This window comes from Antedon mediterranea, chromosome 3 (genome assembly GCF_964355755.1).
Source record: "Antedon mediterranea chromosome 3, ecAntMedi1.1, whole genome shotgun sequence".
NCBI classification, from domain to species: domain Eukaryota; kingdom Metazoa; phylum Echinodermata; class Crinoidea; order Comatulida; family Antedonidae; genus Antedon; species Antedon mediterranea.
Window position 1 is genome coordinate 9,821,385 of NC_092672.1, and position 19,427 is coordinate 9,840,811.

The following is a 19,427-nucleotide window of genomic DNA, read 5'->3' on the forward strand; positions in this document are numbered from 1 at the left end:
AAAAACTGTGAGCATGTTGAACCCACAAATGTGAAAACGCCCACAAATGTGAAAACAACCACAAATGTGAAAACGCATCACCCACAAATGTAATAAAACAGCGCCCACAAATGTGAAAACGACCATCGCCCACAAATGTAAAAAAAAAATCAAATCAAATTTAGTGCTAGACTCAAACAAGTTTGATCAAGTTAATACATTATATCATGTGTATTGAGTTGTTTCAATAATTGTGTGTTCACGATACGTCTGTTAGAGTCGTCATTAACGCGTTGGAATATTACCATGTTCGATGTTTTTTGCATCGACTTGGAACTATACGTACATAATAGTAAGTCAACCAGTTAACAACTACACAACTACAAGCAACAATGATATAACATGGCCTTGATCTGGAAGGAAGTATTGTGCATGCGCGCAGCAAATATCGTCTTGAACTATACGTACATTAAACCACCAACAAGTTAACATGCAAATATCGCGCGCACGAGCAGTAAATTGTAATAATCCAACGCGTTAACGATGACCCTAACAGACGTATCGTGAACACACAATTTTTGAAACAACTCAATACAATGTATATACATTAACATTAACTCGATCAAAATTGTTTGGGTCTAGCACTAAATTTGATTTGGATTCTTTTTTACATTTGTGGGCGACAAGATCTCTCTTTTTTTCACATTTGTGGGCGCTGTTTTCACATTTGTGGGTGATGCGTTTTTACAATTGTGGTTGTTTTCACATTTGTGGGTGATACGTTTTCACATTTGTGGTTGTTTTCACATTTGTGGGCGTTTTCACATTTGTGGGTTCAACATGAGCACCTCTTGACCATTAGGTTTGTACTCACTGTACAGTTATTAAGAATATATACAACTTTCAAACAGAAACAGAACAAATTTTCAGTAATCGGCTAAATGGAATTCTAAAAAAAATCAGTTAAAAACACCCAATTAATGTTAGAATATCATTTAAGTGGTTATCGCTGTACATTAACTTTTACTGTATCTTATTTTAACGTTTTTTTGTTAAAGACCAACCAAAAATGTAAACTAAAGCAGAAATTTGGTCGGCATAAAAATTATATTTTTTAAATAAACAGTTTATTCAATGCTACAGTATATGCAGCAGAAACAAGTCCTATAAAAGCTTTCACTGTACTTTTACATACTGATTATTTTTTACAGGTAAAATAATAGATCATGTGAATGTTTGATATGTAGCACATGAGGTGCTCCATTTTCGTAACTGGTGTAATACTTGCTCTACATTTCTTATTCTAGATTTCAATCTCATTTCCTGAAGATCTTCAGCTCTGTGTTTCCATATGTTCACATGTTTCTAATAAAAACAGTTTAATTCCCATGTACTTTTGTTTTTTGTTTTTTTTTTTCAAAAGAAAAGAAAGTGTTTGAAACATTTTCCCATACTTTTTTTTATGTGACAATGTTTCCAATTGCCCTATTGTTAATTATTAATTAATATCTTCCTAGTAATGTTTGTCACATTTTCACGTAATTAAGCAAAATCAAATATCTAAAATAAATATACTGTTTTTGTTATAGATTTTTAGGTTAATTTTGTGCATAACTTACTGGGATAGCCAAATTCTTTCCAAAGAGACTAAATATTAAAAATAAGAGAGAGGATATGTTTTGTCATTTTGTTTCATTTTATCTACAGCAGCCAATTAAAAGCTTGCTTATTGCGTTATAAGAATGAATTATTTATGAAAAGACATTCGGTTAAAAATCTATTGTCCCCTAAAACAAATATAAAAATATGAAGATCAATAAATCAAACTTTGAATAAGTTATTTTGTAGTTTTAATAAAGCTAATAACTTCCATTGAAAAAAAACAAACAAATAATTTGGTTAAATTCAACCAAATTTGACTATTTTTGTGCTTTAAATTACATTTTTTTCAGGTCAATACATTTTTATTTCAATCTAATATCATAGTGGATAACTATGTGACAATAAAATGGTATATTAAAAAAAAAAATTATAAATTATACATCTTTAAGCTCCCTTAGCTCCCGGATTAAACCCTAGTCAGGCCTTCCATTGTCATTCTTTCTTTATTTTCCAAAGTTACCTTGCAAAATAAAACTTGATGTTTTTCTTATATGTAATCTTAGGATGCTGTGAACAAATTCAAATTACATTTTTGCTATTGGATTATATAAAATAACAACAGTGTAAATAACTATTCTATAACCATGTAGGTTATCCTGAATAACAGTAATTAAATGTGTTTCTGATCGATTACCGTATAATATCATCCGTTGCACTTTATGATTTCATTGGAAATCCCGCTTTGACATAAGGCCAAATGTGGTGTCATTCTTTTTGCCAAAATGGCTGTTTATAAATTACTTGCCAATAAGGTTGTTATAATTCATTTGACAGAGTCAGTTTCTATAATTAAATCTTTGAGATTTAGAAAAACCTGCCCCATTTTGTTGATATGTTTAATAATTGACACTAATCAGTGTTATCATTATGTTTGCCAAGTTTATTATCATTTCAAATTCTTCAGACAGTATAAGGCACTGTTTCTGCTGCCAAGAAAATACCGTATTTTATACGGTATTTTTTGAATACCGTATATATACCGTATTTTTTTGGCAGCAGAAATAGCGCTCATAAAAAAAATACCGTATTTTGTATACCGTATTTTCCCCACAAAATTTGTGGATAAAATACGGTATTTACAAATTTATACCGTATTTTTTGTACCCTTTTCTGCTGCCAATTAAAAAATACCGTATTTTTTTTGACCTGTGACATGAGGTCAACATCGTGTTTTTATTTTCTGTCGCTGTCAGCTTTTTTACACACGTGTATAGATATATTTGGCGAAAATGTGGAGCGAAGACGTCACAGTATTTACTATATAAATCTGTGTGGGGAAGCTAAAATGTCTGGCCAACTAAAAGGTAATAAAAGGGACAACCACATTTATAAAGACATTTCTAAAAAAATAAAGCAGCAGGAGTACGGAATAGACTTGTCTCCAAGCAAGTAAATTCAAGGCTGAAGAGCATGTGAAGCAGTACAACATTGCAAAAGACAATAACTCGGGAGGGAACGAATTACTTGTCCCCATTACGATGTTTTCTGTGCTCTCACAACATCTCTTCACTAGGGCTAGGCTGTTGAAAGTGAGACGTAAAACTTCCTTTATTACGACTTTTAATTATCGACCAAATAAATGAATGACAAATGTGTGTAAAAAGGATGAAATTTAACACGACCACCCAAGAAGTACAGTATTGTTAGCAGAAACAGGGTACTAAAAAATATGGTATAAAAAATACCGTATTTTGAGCAGTTGCAGCAGAAACAGGCCCTAATATGGAGAAAGATAATCATACATTAATATGTCAAATATGTGCATAATGTTTCAGGTTTCAAATGTTGTTAATATAAATCGAAATCGAATCAAAGTTGTGGTGATTATTTAATTTGGCTATTTGTTTGACCTATTGACTACAGTAGTTGGCTTAGAGTGTAGAGTAGTGATGTGGTTAGGAAGCTGGGATGGGAATTCTATTTCTGATGACTTAAAAAGAGGTAGCCTTTGCTTACCAGTTGCCTAGAGGGATTCTGTCTATTTTATGCCTACTGTAGGTTACCTGGATCCTTCCCTGGGAGAGTAAATGAAAAATTAAAGTAAATAAATAAAAAAATAAGGGTCGACCTTAAACACTCCTTCACCATAATGGACTACTCTTCCGTCCCACCATAAATAGGGATATATTCAAGTTCCTATAAGGCTAAACTTAATGCTAATTTACATCTCAACTTTGTTTAAGTGAACTTAACTTGCAGCGTGGTTGGTTAGTGTTTTTTATATCAATCATAATACAGATAGTTTTGGAATCCAAAGAAAATTACAAACTATATTTAATTTCAATATTTTCTATTTATTAACCTAAATCACATTACAAATTGACTGGTACCATGGCTGTTACCATTTAGTTTCGGAGAAAGTTTAAGTCATGATCGCTTAACTATGAATTTGTTTTGATACATAAATATAAGCAGGGTCTGCGGTAAGTAATTGGCTGTAATGAATCGTGTTATTCTATATGCATATATTTATGAAATAATTGTAGTAGACAGAGTTGAGGTCAAGAAACCTAAGCTTAGTTCCACTCGGCATACACTTTGAAAGACTTTTACCCAGCAACATCCCATCATTTACCTCTGATGGCTTTCAGGACATCCTCAAAGGAAATTAGTACCATATAAGCCTAGAGTTTATGTAGTGGTACAAATCTTAAGTCAAGTAGGCCTACTACAGTACTGTACAACAGGGTCGTAGCCACCAGTAGGTTGGTGTGGTTTCAACCTGATCACTTTCTCACAGAGGTCTTTGACAACCATGTGGGCTGCACAGAGGATTTTTCCCTGTTCTTGCGAAAATTTTACTTCCTTAGAACTTCTACCACTTTATTTCTTGTGCATACATCACTGCACAATCATGTTTTATGTTGTATTTTATTTTATAAAGGTTTAGGACTGTATCGCTACTAACCTAAAAACTTTATGATGATTCAGATCTCATTTTAATGTTAGAAACAATCTGCAGAACAGTTTACTAGAGTAGGGTCAAATTTGATGTGGATTTGGCCAGTCAGTAGATTTAGCATAGTGTTCCAACACTGTACCAGATGATGAGTTATGATGAATTTCAGACGAACCTGCTTGTGTCAACTTATTTAATACTTAATAATCCGACCGACCTTGTAAACAGTTATAAAGCTTTATTATTAGTACTAGTGTATAAAACTGCTGATATTTTGTTTCTTGTTTTATGTACATTTTTCAATTACATTTTTTGAGTTCAACAATTTCGTTCTTCTTTATTGACGACAAGAAACACATCTTTTTTTTTCTTATAAATTTTCATCTTCCAGCTTTCCATTCATTTATTTGTTCCAGTTTATCTATAAATGCATTTATATGTATATACAAATGATATAATAGCTATAAATAAAGATAAATTATGTATATAAAAAGTCTAAAAATGATTCCACTTTCATTTTCTAATTTGTATTTTACCGGAAACAAATGGTTTTGCAATAAAATTGTTTTCTTCTTATATGAAGTGCATTATTATTCAAAACAGTATTACAAACACTTAATTTAATTGTATATTGTTTCATATTGTTGACATGATATGATTGTTCCAGGGTTAAAGATATACTGTATCACATTAATGTTAAAAATATCAATGATTCATTAAGCATGATTTAAATTGATACCACTTGTGCAAGTCCATCATTAATAAGGGGTTCTCTATTCAAGGTTTTGGACTTCCTTACATTTAACATGTGTGTCTTGTTGATCACTGCTAATATCCATCTTGATTGGCCAAAGTTTTTACCGTGTATCTAACAAATAACCTGGTTTGTTACCTCTTGTGTCCTTTCCGATAGCAAATCATTTGACAGGAAACAATATTCAGTTCGAGGCCATGTATATGGTTTTATTTTTCAAGTTTTAGTTTTAGTCTGTTAAACACACTCATCAAAAGTATATCCAGCATGTTCATACAAGGCCAGGCTGCAATTTGATTGGACAAAATTCCAAGTAAACCCTGAACGAACAAATGCAGATTTTATCATATTAGAAAGAAGATCTGCGTAGTCTAGGAACAGATCATTTGTGCATGTGGATCTCGACAATCGATGTAGGCCCTGTATTGCATTCAGTTCTTCCCTGTAGTAGTTTGGATTATTTTATAAACTGAAGTGGAAAATGGGTTCCCGAATGAAACGGCACGAACAGTGGAAGTTTCAACATGATTTCTGGAGTACTTGCAAGTTAGCAACAATCTCTGAATCAATGGAAGCAGCATTTGTCTTCGCTGAAAAACAGAAGGTGCGTTTCTACTTCTAGGGTCTTCCGTCCAACATGCTCTCTACCACTTTATCTATTGTCATATGGGTCCATTAAATACCATGGAACATGTTACTACAATATTTAGAAGAGTTAAACACCTGTATTTATATTATACTTATTTACAATACGAAAATGTCTTTACTTTTTATAATCAACATGATTTTTAGCATTTTCAAATATTTCTGATTATTTTGTAAAAATGTTTTGATTTTTGTCAAATTTTGACCTACCGTAAATATTGTTTTGAGATTTGTAGCTCTAAATAATTGTTCAGAATTCTATGAAAATTATAGAATGTAATATATAATGAGTGTCATCTAATCTTTTTTAATATTTTGTTGTTTTTTTGCTTCAAACTTATATTTATTTGTTTTAAAATTTAAAAGTTTAAATTAAAAATATATGCATGGACTAAGGAAATATATTTGAAATTGCTTGTTTAAAAAAATCAGCAAATTATTATCAATTTAGTTATTTGAAAAATTTATTTTCCATACTTTTTTTTAACTGAAAAAAACAAATAGCCATATTTTGTTTTTATATTATGATATGGTATTTTCAACCAGTCATGCTTTATTAAAGATAACATTGACTTACAATTGTATGCAGAACATTTTTCATTCTCTAATTATGAATAATTAGATTAAATTAGTAAAGACCTTGTTAATTGAATGATTATATAACTGGATTTTGTGGAAGCTCTTATTTAATTTCTATCCAATAAACCTGATTTAGTTCAATTTACTTTATAGTGGAGACCTTAAGTAAATCCTGGTCTTAGCTGTGATGCCTTAGGGCTACAGCAGAGCTTATCCCCCCAGTTTCTGTGGCAGCACAGCTAAATTGGGTTCAAATGTTTTTTCCTCCATTTATCTTTGGTACCAATTTGTATTTATGTGTGATTGATACTAACACTGTGGAGGTGTGATGTTAAAACGCAACAAAGAGTGATGATAGCTACTGCAGTTCAATATACCAATACATTAAGCTGTGTTTATACTGTACGCACTGTGAGCTCCGTTCTAGGCATAGTTTAGTTGATCCTAATCATATCCATGTTACATCTGCAGTAAAATACTGTGTTGTTAACTGTGTACATTACCTCTGAGATGCGTTTGGTATAACTTTGACCTCATTAGCATAAAAAATGTAGAATACACAAACAATTTCCATTATCTTATTTATTTTATTTTATTAATTTTAGCAACATTAAAACAATACATAAACTTTGAGTGTGCGAAGGATCACTGTCGCCATAAGGCGTGCCACACCAGCACTCAAAGCATACATTAAAACATAAAACAATGTAAATATGTAATATTAATACCATAATTGTATACATCTTCATCTTCATTATCACTATCATCATCAACAGATGATTTTTTGTGAGTTTGAATGTCGAACAAGTTTTACCGTTTAGTCAAATTCCCTATACTGCAGTTTTACTCTCTAAAAGTGTGTGTATATAGTGTATAAAAAAAACTCTTAGTTAACAAATCTTTACTTCCAATACTCATGGCCATATTTTGTTTTTTTATTTTTTTCCATAAATAATAATAAATAAACATCAACTTGATATTCATGAACTGCGGATAGAACAAGTTATTTTATTTCTTTTTGTCATTAGACAAAGTGACTGGTATTTCCATCATAGATATTTTTATTATATCTTTAGCATTCATTCACTTTGTGCAAAGGTAGTATCAGTATGTATTAAAAGCATGCATTAGGAAATTAAATTGAAATGTGTAGTATTCGGCCCGTTTGAAGGTGCATGGCAATTCATTATAGCATTCTGAAAAGATAGTAAGAGAGTAATAACAGAATCATAATTGCACCTATTTATAATGTTTCATTTCAGTAACAATGTTTTGATATCAGCAAACAAATTACTACCTTACTTACGTATTATTATATCATAATAAAGTTCATGTTTATTACAAATATAGTACAACTTTCTTTAAATTATTTTTGTTTTGAGAATGAGGAGATGTATTGATTATTTAGCGGTCAAAAGAAGAGTTTAAAAAGAGTTTTTACGTTGTGAAAAAAATAATGAAATATTATCTTTTGGAACCTCTTGGTACTTTTAGACTTTATTGATATATTACTTTATGTTGAATTGAAAATTATTAAGAATAAACATATTTCATTTGTGACCGATTTGTATACTGTAGCTTTTTATTTCACTTAAGATATTTATTGGAAAGGCCAGAAGATTGAAGTAGTTTATGTTATTTTAAAGGAAAAGGGTTCCAGAGTGGTCTTGTGAATCATCATCTGTGAACGTGAGATCATTATATCAACAATTGACTTGTAATAAAATATTATATTTCTGTGTATTCAATTTGTTTTTTTGTCATAAAATATTCAATAATTTCCTGTTTGGTCTTTTCTGTATTGTTTGTGGTTGTGGTATATCCAAAAGATGGTACAACAATTACCTGAAATATTTCTTCTAAGAAAAAACATTGATTCTATCTTTATTCAATATTATTAACAGAATATTGGAATTTTAACCTGGATGCTGAGATTGCAGGATATCTCAAGATCTTGTTGCACAGTTTAATTCTTTGAATAACATATTGTGGTTTTTAATTGTTTCCTAAATTAAATAATACAACAGTGTATGTTATGATACATTACCATATAAACCAAATTAAGTTTATCACCGAACTTTAGGACCACATTTGAAACTGAGGGACATAAATTTGTTCACTGTCATTCTTTGACTTTCATAATGAAACTGAAGCATGTGTACTAAATTAGTAATTGAATAATTAGTGGGAATTTGCAACTAATTAGCTCTGGTAAATACCCACAACATACAGTTATTACTTCTTCATAGTTTAAAACGTATGTTTTCATTGATAGCAGACGGTTGATTTTCATTCTAAACTCTGCAAATCCTTGATATAAAAATCCTATCATTTTTAAATGTTTGTTTTTTTATATATTACTGAATAAATTACTGAAATTAATTTCTGTATCTGAGCAACAAAATCTCCATTTTTAATGTTTGTGTTTTCCAGAAACTGAATTCAGATATTGTTAAAACATATTGTGTATCATTCGTATCTTATTGTACTCATTTATCTGTATATTAACTGGTGGTATTAACACCCAGGTATGTAAACCCTAGAGAGTTTCTAGAGTGTTTTCAATATTTTGGATTCTGTTCAGGTACTATATTTGCTTTTAGAAAAAATCACATTTTATTCATCTAAATAAAAAGTGCAAATTACAGAATGAAACATGATACAGAGGCTTATGTCATAAGTGACCTTGCAAAAAGAAAATAACAAAATATAAATTGAATTCAATTTGTATTGTATTGTAGTTTTTTTGTTGTACCTATTCAGTAGTATTTTTACATTTGACAATAGGATCTTCAGAGTGAGACATGTAATTTTACAGTTGATTAGTCTTTAACATCCTCCTATTCTTTACAAATATCTTTGATATACACCCGCTTCCGTGGACAGTCAATTGATAGGAGTGTTACCTAAGGCATTACTGACACGTGTGATGTGTCATGTTCATCCAAGCATTCGTTGTTGTTATTTTATTATGGTAAACTGTAATTTACCTGATTAAAAAAAGTACACAAGTTCTAAAAACTATCGATGCATAAAGATTGACTGAATTTAGATGAACTATTGTATGAATAAATACATATTGTAAATGAATATACCAGTGTCTTTTCAGATCTGCAAAAATTAACTTGTAACAAGTTGAAATCAGGTTTGCATAGTGTGAAGACGATTTTTTGGAAAATCTTCTGAGACTTTACAGACGTCCCCTCCCAGCAAGAGGACTGTTTTTGTTTGAGTAGTTAACTGCGCATGTGTAATTGCCCTGATATTTAACTGACCAATCACAGTGTATGCATAATAATCAAATAGCGCCCAAAGTATACTTTCTCCCAAAATTCTACAAGGTTCCTGAAAGTGTGTTTGAAACGTGTAATAAATTGAAATATGAAAATGTGCTGCAACTTGTTAAAATTTGTACCAATTTATGCAGTGTGAAAAGGGTATACAAACTGTATCAGGCTTTAAATGGAACTCTTTATTTTTAGATCTGCCAGATCACCACCTGTGATAAAACTGCATATAATTGGTAGACCAGCTATAATTTGCTCAAATTAAGATATATGTGGTATTGATTCTGTAATTAACTTCTTGGGATAAGTATGTTTTCACAAATATCTGGCTATAATAAGAACACTGACACTTGTCTGGCTGAAGATTTGCTAGAAAAAAATCAATTCCAGTGATAGTACAGTAATTAGTAGTATCATGGTTGTGGTACTTCTTCAAGCTACACCTTTGACTGTGTTTAATATTTCTTCTATTAGTGTTTGTTCTGATGACATTTTATAGCTCTTTTCAACTTTCGTTCAAATTCTTCATTACTCTTATTATGCAAATAAATGTAAATATTCTAAATCTTATTCTCTCTTTAAACAATGTATTCCAAAAAATGCATATGTTTTGCTATAAATGCTAACTAACTAATAATTTATACAAAATTATCTAAGACTGAAATTGAACATGTTTTTGAATGTTTTCTACATTTATAAATATGTTAGACTAATTGAACAAAATGTATAAAGAATATTTAATTGCATTTCTTTATTCATCAATTATTGCTGTAGATTCTTATCAATCATGTTTGTTTCATGTCCGGACAACTATTCCTTGCATAATTACCTCTTTATTAACTGTGATATCTATAGTTTTAAATCCTTCGCTGTACAAATGGACATCATTCTAATTTTGTAGTTTTAAATTCTTTCTTTACAAAGTATGGTCAGTTTTACTGTATTCCATTTCAGTTAAATATTTTGTAATTCAACATGAATGTGTTTTTTGTCTTCTAAAATTATAAATACTTTCAGCTGTTTGCGGTTTTTGCATTTTGTCCTTTAGGTAACATTAATTACTGGTTGCGTTGTTGATTTCTTCATGAACTGCCTGGTACAATACAACTATAACATTTTTAACTGAGGAAGTCCTCGTTTGCTATTTGTACAAAAGTCTGCAGGCCATGTCTGACATTCAATGCTGAACAACATTTTCAGGATGGGATAATTTAAATAAAGCATCATTAAAATGTATGGAATAAGCTGATTTTTTGTACTGTATTATATAGTGCTAGCAGTTCAACTAGTTGTGTGATTGAAAAGTTGTATCCCATGGCATTTTTAATAATAAATATTTATAATGTGCTCTATATCCATTAATAGGCTCAGTATAAATAATAAACCAATTAAAATATGACTTATTTGTCTTAAGATGATGTTTAAACCAATATACAAACCACTCACAATTTTAATTAATCAGCAATCGCTCAGGAACTGAGTGAATACTTGGCAAAATTTTGAGCGACATAGGGCCTGCTATTTAATTTAATTTTTCCAGGTAAAAAATAATCAAACAGTTTGTCTATATTACCAAGCAAAATAAAATTAAATAGCACTTCCTATAACCTGAAAAATAAGCTCAAACCTGTCATACTAAATGCACATGCAGAGAAAGCATGCCATTTTCGGTGAGTTTGTCTGAGCAGTGTAACATTAAAACAAAATGATTAGGTCAAATGTCTCTTAAAGAACAATCCGAATGTCAAGTTTGAGCATAAACAACATTCATCTTCACCTTCACATGGATTGCTGCCAATAACATAATCATCAAACGCTGTCTACATACAAGTTTACGTCAATAATTGCACTACATAATCTCTTGTATTAGATACTCTTAATCCTATAATGTTTATGATCACTGCTCCAGAAAACGTAATCATTCAACTCCAAATTATTTCATCAAACCATTCAATCATTCTTTCAATCCAATCACAAATTTCAGTAAACAGAATGAAAAATATGTAAACTATGACAATTTCATGTGTTGTAGAATCTCTATTAAGGGGACACCTTTTTCGATTTTGTCAATAAATGTTTGCTAGTGCAGCAGGACAAACTTGATAAAACTATTAAAAAAAAAAGGAGGAAAACAAGAATTTGATAAAGTTTGAGCTTAAGATATTGTCGACATCACTTGACTACCATAACTTTTCAGCCTTTCACATTACATAGTTATTCAATATATTCTCTGTTTTATTTTATATAGAGTGCTAACCAAGAAGTCAATGCATTAAAATCAGAATTAGCAGAGAGAGATCGACGACTTACGGAAATCGGCGAACATGGTAATATTCAAGATAACAAAGGTTCGTAAATGTTAATATAATTACAATCGTATCCGATTGCGGTTGCAGAAACACCTACCATACAGATTGACTTTACTTGACAGTGTCAAGTCTCCCATGTTTTATAATCAAACCAAGGTGTATTGGAACTCCTGGGTGATATTCACATACTGTGGGGAAATTGATGTCAACGCAATCTCCAAGTGACTGTCATATTTACAGGTTCTTTCCTGAAATTGACAACATAAAGCACTGATGGATGTTGTAGATATGAGTAAACGATTGATGCAAGATTATTTTATAGATTGATGAACTGTAGCTTAAAATAAGGAAATAGTGAGTTACAGAGAGTCATTTTTAGTGGAACCAATGTCACTGGTATAGTCATAGTATGTTGTAAAATAGGGTTTGTGGTAGGCTACAACATACATGTGAAAAGGAAATAAAGTAAAGTTGAGAATAGCTTTTAGTTGTGATGCTATAACCATGTTCTGGAGTAACATCAAGTAACATTCTCAACTTTACTTTATTTTCATTGTGGAATATTGCAAACTTTTTAACAAATGTACATTATGTATTTAACATTGATCATGCTAACGGTTCTATTACTCTGGGCAGAATTTTCAAACCTTGCACATCAAACCTCTCAATATAGTGACTATCTTTCTAAAATATTTTCATTAAAAAAAAAAAAAGTTTAACATAAAATAGTACATTTGTGTATATAAGCCTTTCAGTTAATTTTCATTTGAAATGGAAAGTTGGCTGGCTATGTAAAAATACTGTATAAACAATCAGGCCAATGTAAATGACTAACACAGTTTTGCATTGATAATGATATGTTTTTGTTTTACGTAATGTTTATTTTAATCACAGAATGGCAAAGACAACAAGAGGAGAATGAACACCAAAAAGAATTACAGAAGTTAAGAGACAGAAATAGTAAATTAGAAGCTGAGAACAAGAACTTATTACGGCAGCTTGATGATTTACGAGTACTTAGTAGTTACCAGTCTGAGATACCACAAGCTAGCGAGCTTCAAATACAGTTGACAAGGACAGAACACGACTTAGCACGTGCTAAGGAAGCTCTTACAGGTACGATACTCAGGACTGTAGCTAGAAAAATCTAGGGTTTATGACAAAACAAAAGTGTGGGTATTCTCGGGTATCAAATGGTAGACTTTAACTGGTAGAACAATCCAGCAAACCATTTATTTCTCCAAAAATATTTTTCTAGCAATTACCACTGCCATACTCATCAATAAATGCTATGTATTAAGTTGTCAAATAAGTTAATATACTTTTTTTAGAAACAAGTAAAGACATTAAGTGGCTCATATGAACAGACAACTTCCATAAGTCCATACATGTCCAGGATTTTTTTTCCACAAAAGAGGCAAAAAAATGTTATGAACTTGTCTGGTCTGTAGTTTAAAACAGGCTCTTCAGCAAAGAGAAGGTGTTCGTTTGAACTTTTGAATTTCCCTGGCTATGGTTTTTCTTTCAATTCCACTGAAACTGAGATTTTGCACTGTACTGTAGGAGTAACCTTCGTTTTACATATTACATAGTATATAAAACGTTCAGTTAATATCTTTTAAATATAGTTTTGACAATCTAGTAAACTGCGTACCATGCAAGTGTCAAATGAGCAATGCTACATTATTTGCAGACTTTGTTTCCTGTATTCAATACATTGTTTTATTCATGCTGCCCTGGGAAGTATGTGAATCAGCAACCGGGCCCTGGATACAAATAAACTGTACCTGGGAATGTTAATTATCGGATTTGACCTATTAAATATTAATAGATGCATAATTTCAAATATTACTACCGTATCCTGTGAATAATTCTGCTTTCTCATAATTATTTTAATGTGTGTTAATTAATGTCTTTAAAGTTTTGCTATGATTGGACTATGTGTGTCACATGTGGTTAACTATAGACATGAGAATAGATAAGAACCTAATCTTCAGCATTGAAAGCATAAATATCTATGTTGAGTTTTGAAATTGTCAAAGTTGAGAAATAATATTGAAAATGTCAAGCCAGATTGCCAATATCTACACAATTGTTTAACGATCAAGTTTAAACCTAGTTGACATTTATGAACTATTTGACTGGTCAGTTTAAACAATCTTGTTTACCTAAACACCAATGATATATTTTTATTTTGATATCTGGGATTGATTTTGACCCTGTGAGTAACCTAAACTACTTCCATGTACAGCAATGTTTAACTTGTTGAATCTTTTTGACTTAGGTTAACTTTTACCTTTCTAACCCATATCAAAATATTAGCACCCTTCTCCAATGTTACAATGTCCAATCACGTCCTGTAAAAGACATCTTTAAATTTAAATGTATATTTATACATCAGTAGATTACATTAAAACCACCTAAGACATAAAGGGCTGTGTGATCACTAAAACTTACTTGTGTTGTTTACAGTGAGCGAAATCATCTGACAACTCTTGGAGGTTCCAAACATACATGTAACTTACTCTGATTTGAACGACGAACAAGCTAAACAATATTGTAACTTAAAGCATGCAACATAGCTTATAGCACTATTTTCCATAGTCATGTTATAGTCACAGCCAAATGTCAATCAGTAAACAATTGACTGACAAAAGGTCATAATCATTACACTATTGACAAGCTAGCTTTCAACAGATTCCCCACACAGGAGACAATACCAAAGCACTTAACAATCAATAGGGCTGGTGGGATAGCCAGAGGAATTCCCTCAGGAAACTGGCTTCTAGAACTCACACTACCACAATTTATAGATGAATTGCTTTTCTCATTCAAATCATGGACTGTTTTAAGAATCATTCTTTAGGTGTTAACATTTCAGACCTTTCTTATTAATTCTGGAGACACTTGTGGACCAGAATCTACAATATGTATTGTTGAATTTTGGATACCAAAGCTATGTTGTGATAATACAGTTTTTTTGAATAGCTAGATTTATAAAATTGATCTATAGACTATACAAGTATCCGATTAAAAACCACTATTTGGGTCAGACTTTTAGTGGACTGTATCAGGAGCGTCTAATTTGAAACCTAATTTGAAACAGTTTTTCTTTGTATTCATTCCAGCATTTTTTAAAGTTATTTTCAAGAGATACTGTAAATCTCGCCCAAAACAGGGAAACTATATGGAAAGATGTTTTTTAATATTCATTAACATAGGAAACTGTGTGGTTATTAAACAGATGACATATACTTTTATATTTATACTAATGACTCAATGACATTAGGGTTAAATGATGAATTCATTCATAAAATTCAAAGTTCTGACAACATTATATTATACAAAATGCACAGTTTGCAAAATATTTGAAACAGCACATTTTCTTGTTGTTGGCCTATAGCCAGCGTCCTGATTCCATCATTCAGTGTTCTATGTCTGCGATAATTTGTGACTGATATCTGCATGATTTGTAAGATCAAAATCTAAATCATTTTCTGGAACAGATTAAGTTTATAAAGCAGCTAAAGGGGAACAAAAAGGACAGTTTGTGTTATAGAAATTGTATCATTTTCTTTGTTCTGGAATTTTTTTTATGTTTACATTTTTGAATTAGACAATTAGCTTATAAAGCGTGTCTATAGGAAACTTATTAACAAATGTTGTTTAATACTGTAATGCTACTTTTCTCTTTCATTTTTTGGTTCCTTTTCTGTGGTGTAGACAACCTGGCTCATGCAATAATTGTTATACTGTACAAGTCTTTCCCTAACTTCACACATCCATACACATAGGGCAGCATTATGAAAGGTTTAAATGAAATGTGAAACATTTGTGCCTTTTTGGATCCAATATAGCTACCAAAATGGTGTATAAATTCCGACCTTTTAACGCTTAGGCAGGGTAGGTAAATTGTCTGTAACTGCTACTGGAGATGGGCTTAAGGAGGTCTTGTCGTCAATCTCAACATTTCTATCAATTCAGCCATCCACCCTTTTCCAAGCCAAGCCCCTTCATTAATCCAGTATAAAGTGAAATTGCATATCCATGAGTAGTATATTCCCCTGTGACGGTCAATGTCTAACTAGCCTTGAAAACTCATTCTTGAACTCCCACTCTGGATTTAAATACCAAAATTAAAGGATCTACCCAAGATTTACCCCTTCTAATTCAAGGACAATTTTACACTATTTTGTTTTTTATTTTGGTGTTTTAATTGGTGACTAAGTATCATAGTAGTTTTCAATGATATTATCTGATTATTTTATAGATATAAGTGAAAGTGTGGACTTGGAATTGGTCCTAAAAATTATTTGTTGATAATAAAATTGAATTTAAATGTACAAAAAAACTAATATCGTTGTATAAATCCAAAGAAAATTTTAATTTATTTATATATATTATTTTATATAATTTAAAATGACAATGATTTGGGTAAACATTGGTTGGATCTCAATGAAGATACAAAGTCAAAGTTAAATCAAAACAATAAAGTTAAACAACCAGAAAAATGCCAAACATGGAAACACTATTTTATTGTCAGGGCAACATACTCTGTGTATTGATTTACATAAACTATTTTTTATGCAAATTAACCAGACTTGAATGAATTACATTAGAGTATGGTTGTGTTTATTTCTATAAACTGGGTACTTAAGCGTTTAGCTTGATTGTCTGTTGTTTGAACAGTTTTTGTTGTCAGGATACAGTTTACAATTTGTTATTTACTTTACAAGCAAGTTCCTAAATAGCTGGCGTCAATTGTCGTCCATTCTTCCTAAGTGGCTTTTCATTTGTATTATAATTTTTTTGTCTGCTTTCAAAATCGTGACTCTAAGATATTATTTACTTTTTTGAAACAAATTATGTTCATGTTATCAGCTGATTGTTTCTGTTTTAATATTGTTATATCATTCCCTGTTGTCGAATTGTTTAATTTTGACCAATCCCAATTGTCCATGGGCATAATTTCATATGTCCCCGCTTTGTAATTCAATTTTATGAGGAGATAAAACATTACCATAAATTGCCAATGTCATAATTCAAATTAGATGAAGTGTTGAAAGCACTTTCTGATATTAAGGTGCCTTGTATTTTATTGCCTTAATGATATACAAGAAAGGAAATAATTTATTTTTTGTGTTAAGTAATTGTAGATCAAGGGTATTGTGTATCAATCACTGCTGACCTGTTTCATATTTACAATGCAACCCCTACCTTGGCTCATTCCTATCAAGGAGACATTTCCTGCAAAATGAACATCAATATAATTCTTAACATTACATAGAACACCTATTCATGGGACACCCCTATTAGGGGACACTTTCTGAAGTTCTGAAAATGTTTTACTGTTAGTAGTATGTTATTGGATATACATTTTAATGTACACTGTATGTTTAGATTTAGGGAGTTGGGTAGCTGAGTGGTTAGGACACTTAAACTGTCATACAGAGAGACCCGTGTTCAATTACCGACAACTCCCAGTCCACTTAGCTGTAAATGAGTACTTGGTTGAAAACACTAGGATAAGGCAGCATGGAAAGAAACTGGCCACCCTACCACATAATGCTGAGGCTTAGTACAATTAGCTCCTAACAGCTCATTCCCCTACATTCAGAATGAACATGGAACACCTCTCACCTCATGTTTAGATTAAGAACTTTGATGATGTCTGTAAAACTTTTAGGAAAACTATAAGTTTCCTTCTGAGTTTTTTGCACTTTAGTAGTTTTTTTTAAGCAGTGTGTGGTATACAGTACTTTTGGGTTCAGCTAATCACCCTAATCATTTCCTATTGTAGGTTTTAAAAGGAAATTTTATTAACGGTTAGTAGGTAATATTTTGGTCTATCTGCTTATTTGGGCAAAATATTGCATTTAATGACTCACTACGAAGGTGATTTGTAAAATACGGTTAATGGAAAATTAACACACAGCTAAAATGACAGTGTATTTTTATCTTCTTTATTAATATAATATAATTTATTGTATGCTTGATTTAATCTAGATAAAATTGCATAGATTGTTTTTTCAACTTGGAATTGCCCTTGTTTTTTTCTCCATTAATCATGGTTAGATTAGCACGTAATACAATTTTAATATTATTAATACATATGTTATATCTTTAACTTTGATAGCAATGAAGGCAGATAGGAAACGATTAAAAGGCGAGAAAGTTGATCTTTTAAAACAAATGAAGCAACTCTATCGAACGTTAGAAGCAAATGAGGGCAGTCTTCGCAATTACATTCATAAATTTGAAGAACAGATGGACGAAAAGGATGGTGAACTACACAGAATGCAAGATGAGAAAGAAGAAATTGAAAAGGACAAATGGGAAGTGCTAAGAAGAGCGAAGGAAGCTGCAGAAAGATCAATAGTATTAAGGGATAGCAATGAGGAAAAGGACCGTCAAATTGCTACTCTTCTTCATACTTTAGATCAGGTATAAGCAAAACGATATCTGACCTTTTTTTTCACCTCAGCTAGGTTCCATTATTTTTTGTAGCGTTCCACATTATTTGAGATGAAGCTTCCACAGTATTCGAGATGAAGCTATTCTAAAGCTCTGTATATCAAACTAGTTTGACGAAAAATATGTGATGTGCCCAAATATTTTAGTGATATGCCCAAATATGATAGTGATATAGACATCATTATATATGGGCACATCACATTTTGTTGTCACATAAAGTTTGATAGTGTAGACAGCTTTACAATTCTATAAAAACCATATTTAACCAATCTTCATATAAATCAAATAAAACATAATTTGCACCCGTTTCTGCTTTCAAAAAGTGATCAAATAAGAAATCTAAAGAGCCAACTTGTTTGTTTTTTTTATATAGTTAAGAAGAGAATTAAGTGAAGTGACACATCAGCCAGTAGATATAAAATACCCTATTCATATTACAACTAGTACTCCATATGACACACCTATAGACACGCCCATGTCAACGCCCGGGAGGAGTTCTCAGGAAGGTGACACAGACAATGACACGGCTTCTCTAATTCAAAGTGAAAATAGCACGCCACCAATGTCTAGAAGTCAAAGGTCACAGACGCAATCAATGATAGCAGGTAAGAATGGTAAACAAATATATTTTCAAAACAACTTTGTTCAAAAAAATAAATAAAATCAATGATTTTAAAAATTGAATTTAAAAATGTGTATAATTGTTTGAAATTTCCATATTTACATCATCAAAACAAGACTAAAATGTGCCACATTCAAACTATTTGTTTATTATTTATTGATTGACATGATCACAGCTTTTGACATTTCAAATTGAAACCATACGATATGCGCATCTT

At 31.2% G+C, this 19,427-nt stretch overlaps 1 protein-coding gene across 6 annotated transcripts in view; it reads left to right on the plus strand.

The window, feature by feature from the left end:
• Positions 1-19,427, plus strand: part of LOC140044793 (kazrin-like) — a 73,066-nt gene that overhangs the window by 36,637 nt on the left and 17,002 nt on the right. For 5 of the 6 annotated variants that reach the window (XM_072089454.1, XM_072089452.1, XM_072089455.1 and 2 more), the window contains exons 3-6: positions 12,054-12,153; positions 13,009-13,230; positions 18,251-18,558; positions 18,962-19,193. In XM_072089454.1, the coding sequence (XP_071945555.1) occupies positions 12,054-12,153; positions 13,009-13,230; positions 18,251-18,558; positions 18,962-19,193 (862 nt within the window). Of the gene's footprint in view, positions 1-5,394; positions 5,899-12,053; positions 12,154-13,008; positions 13,231-18,250; positions 18,559-18,961; positions 19,194-19,427 lie in introns of those variants that run through there. The other variant, XM_072089457.1, reaches the window with a different exon arrangement.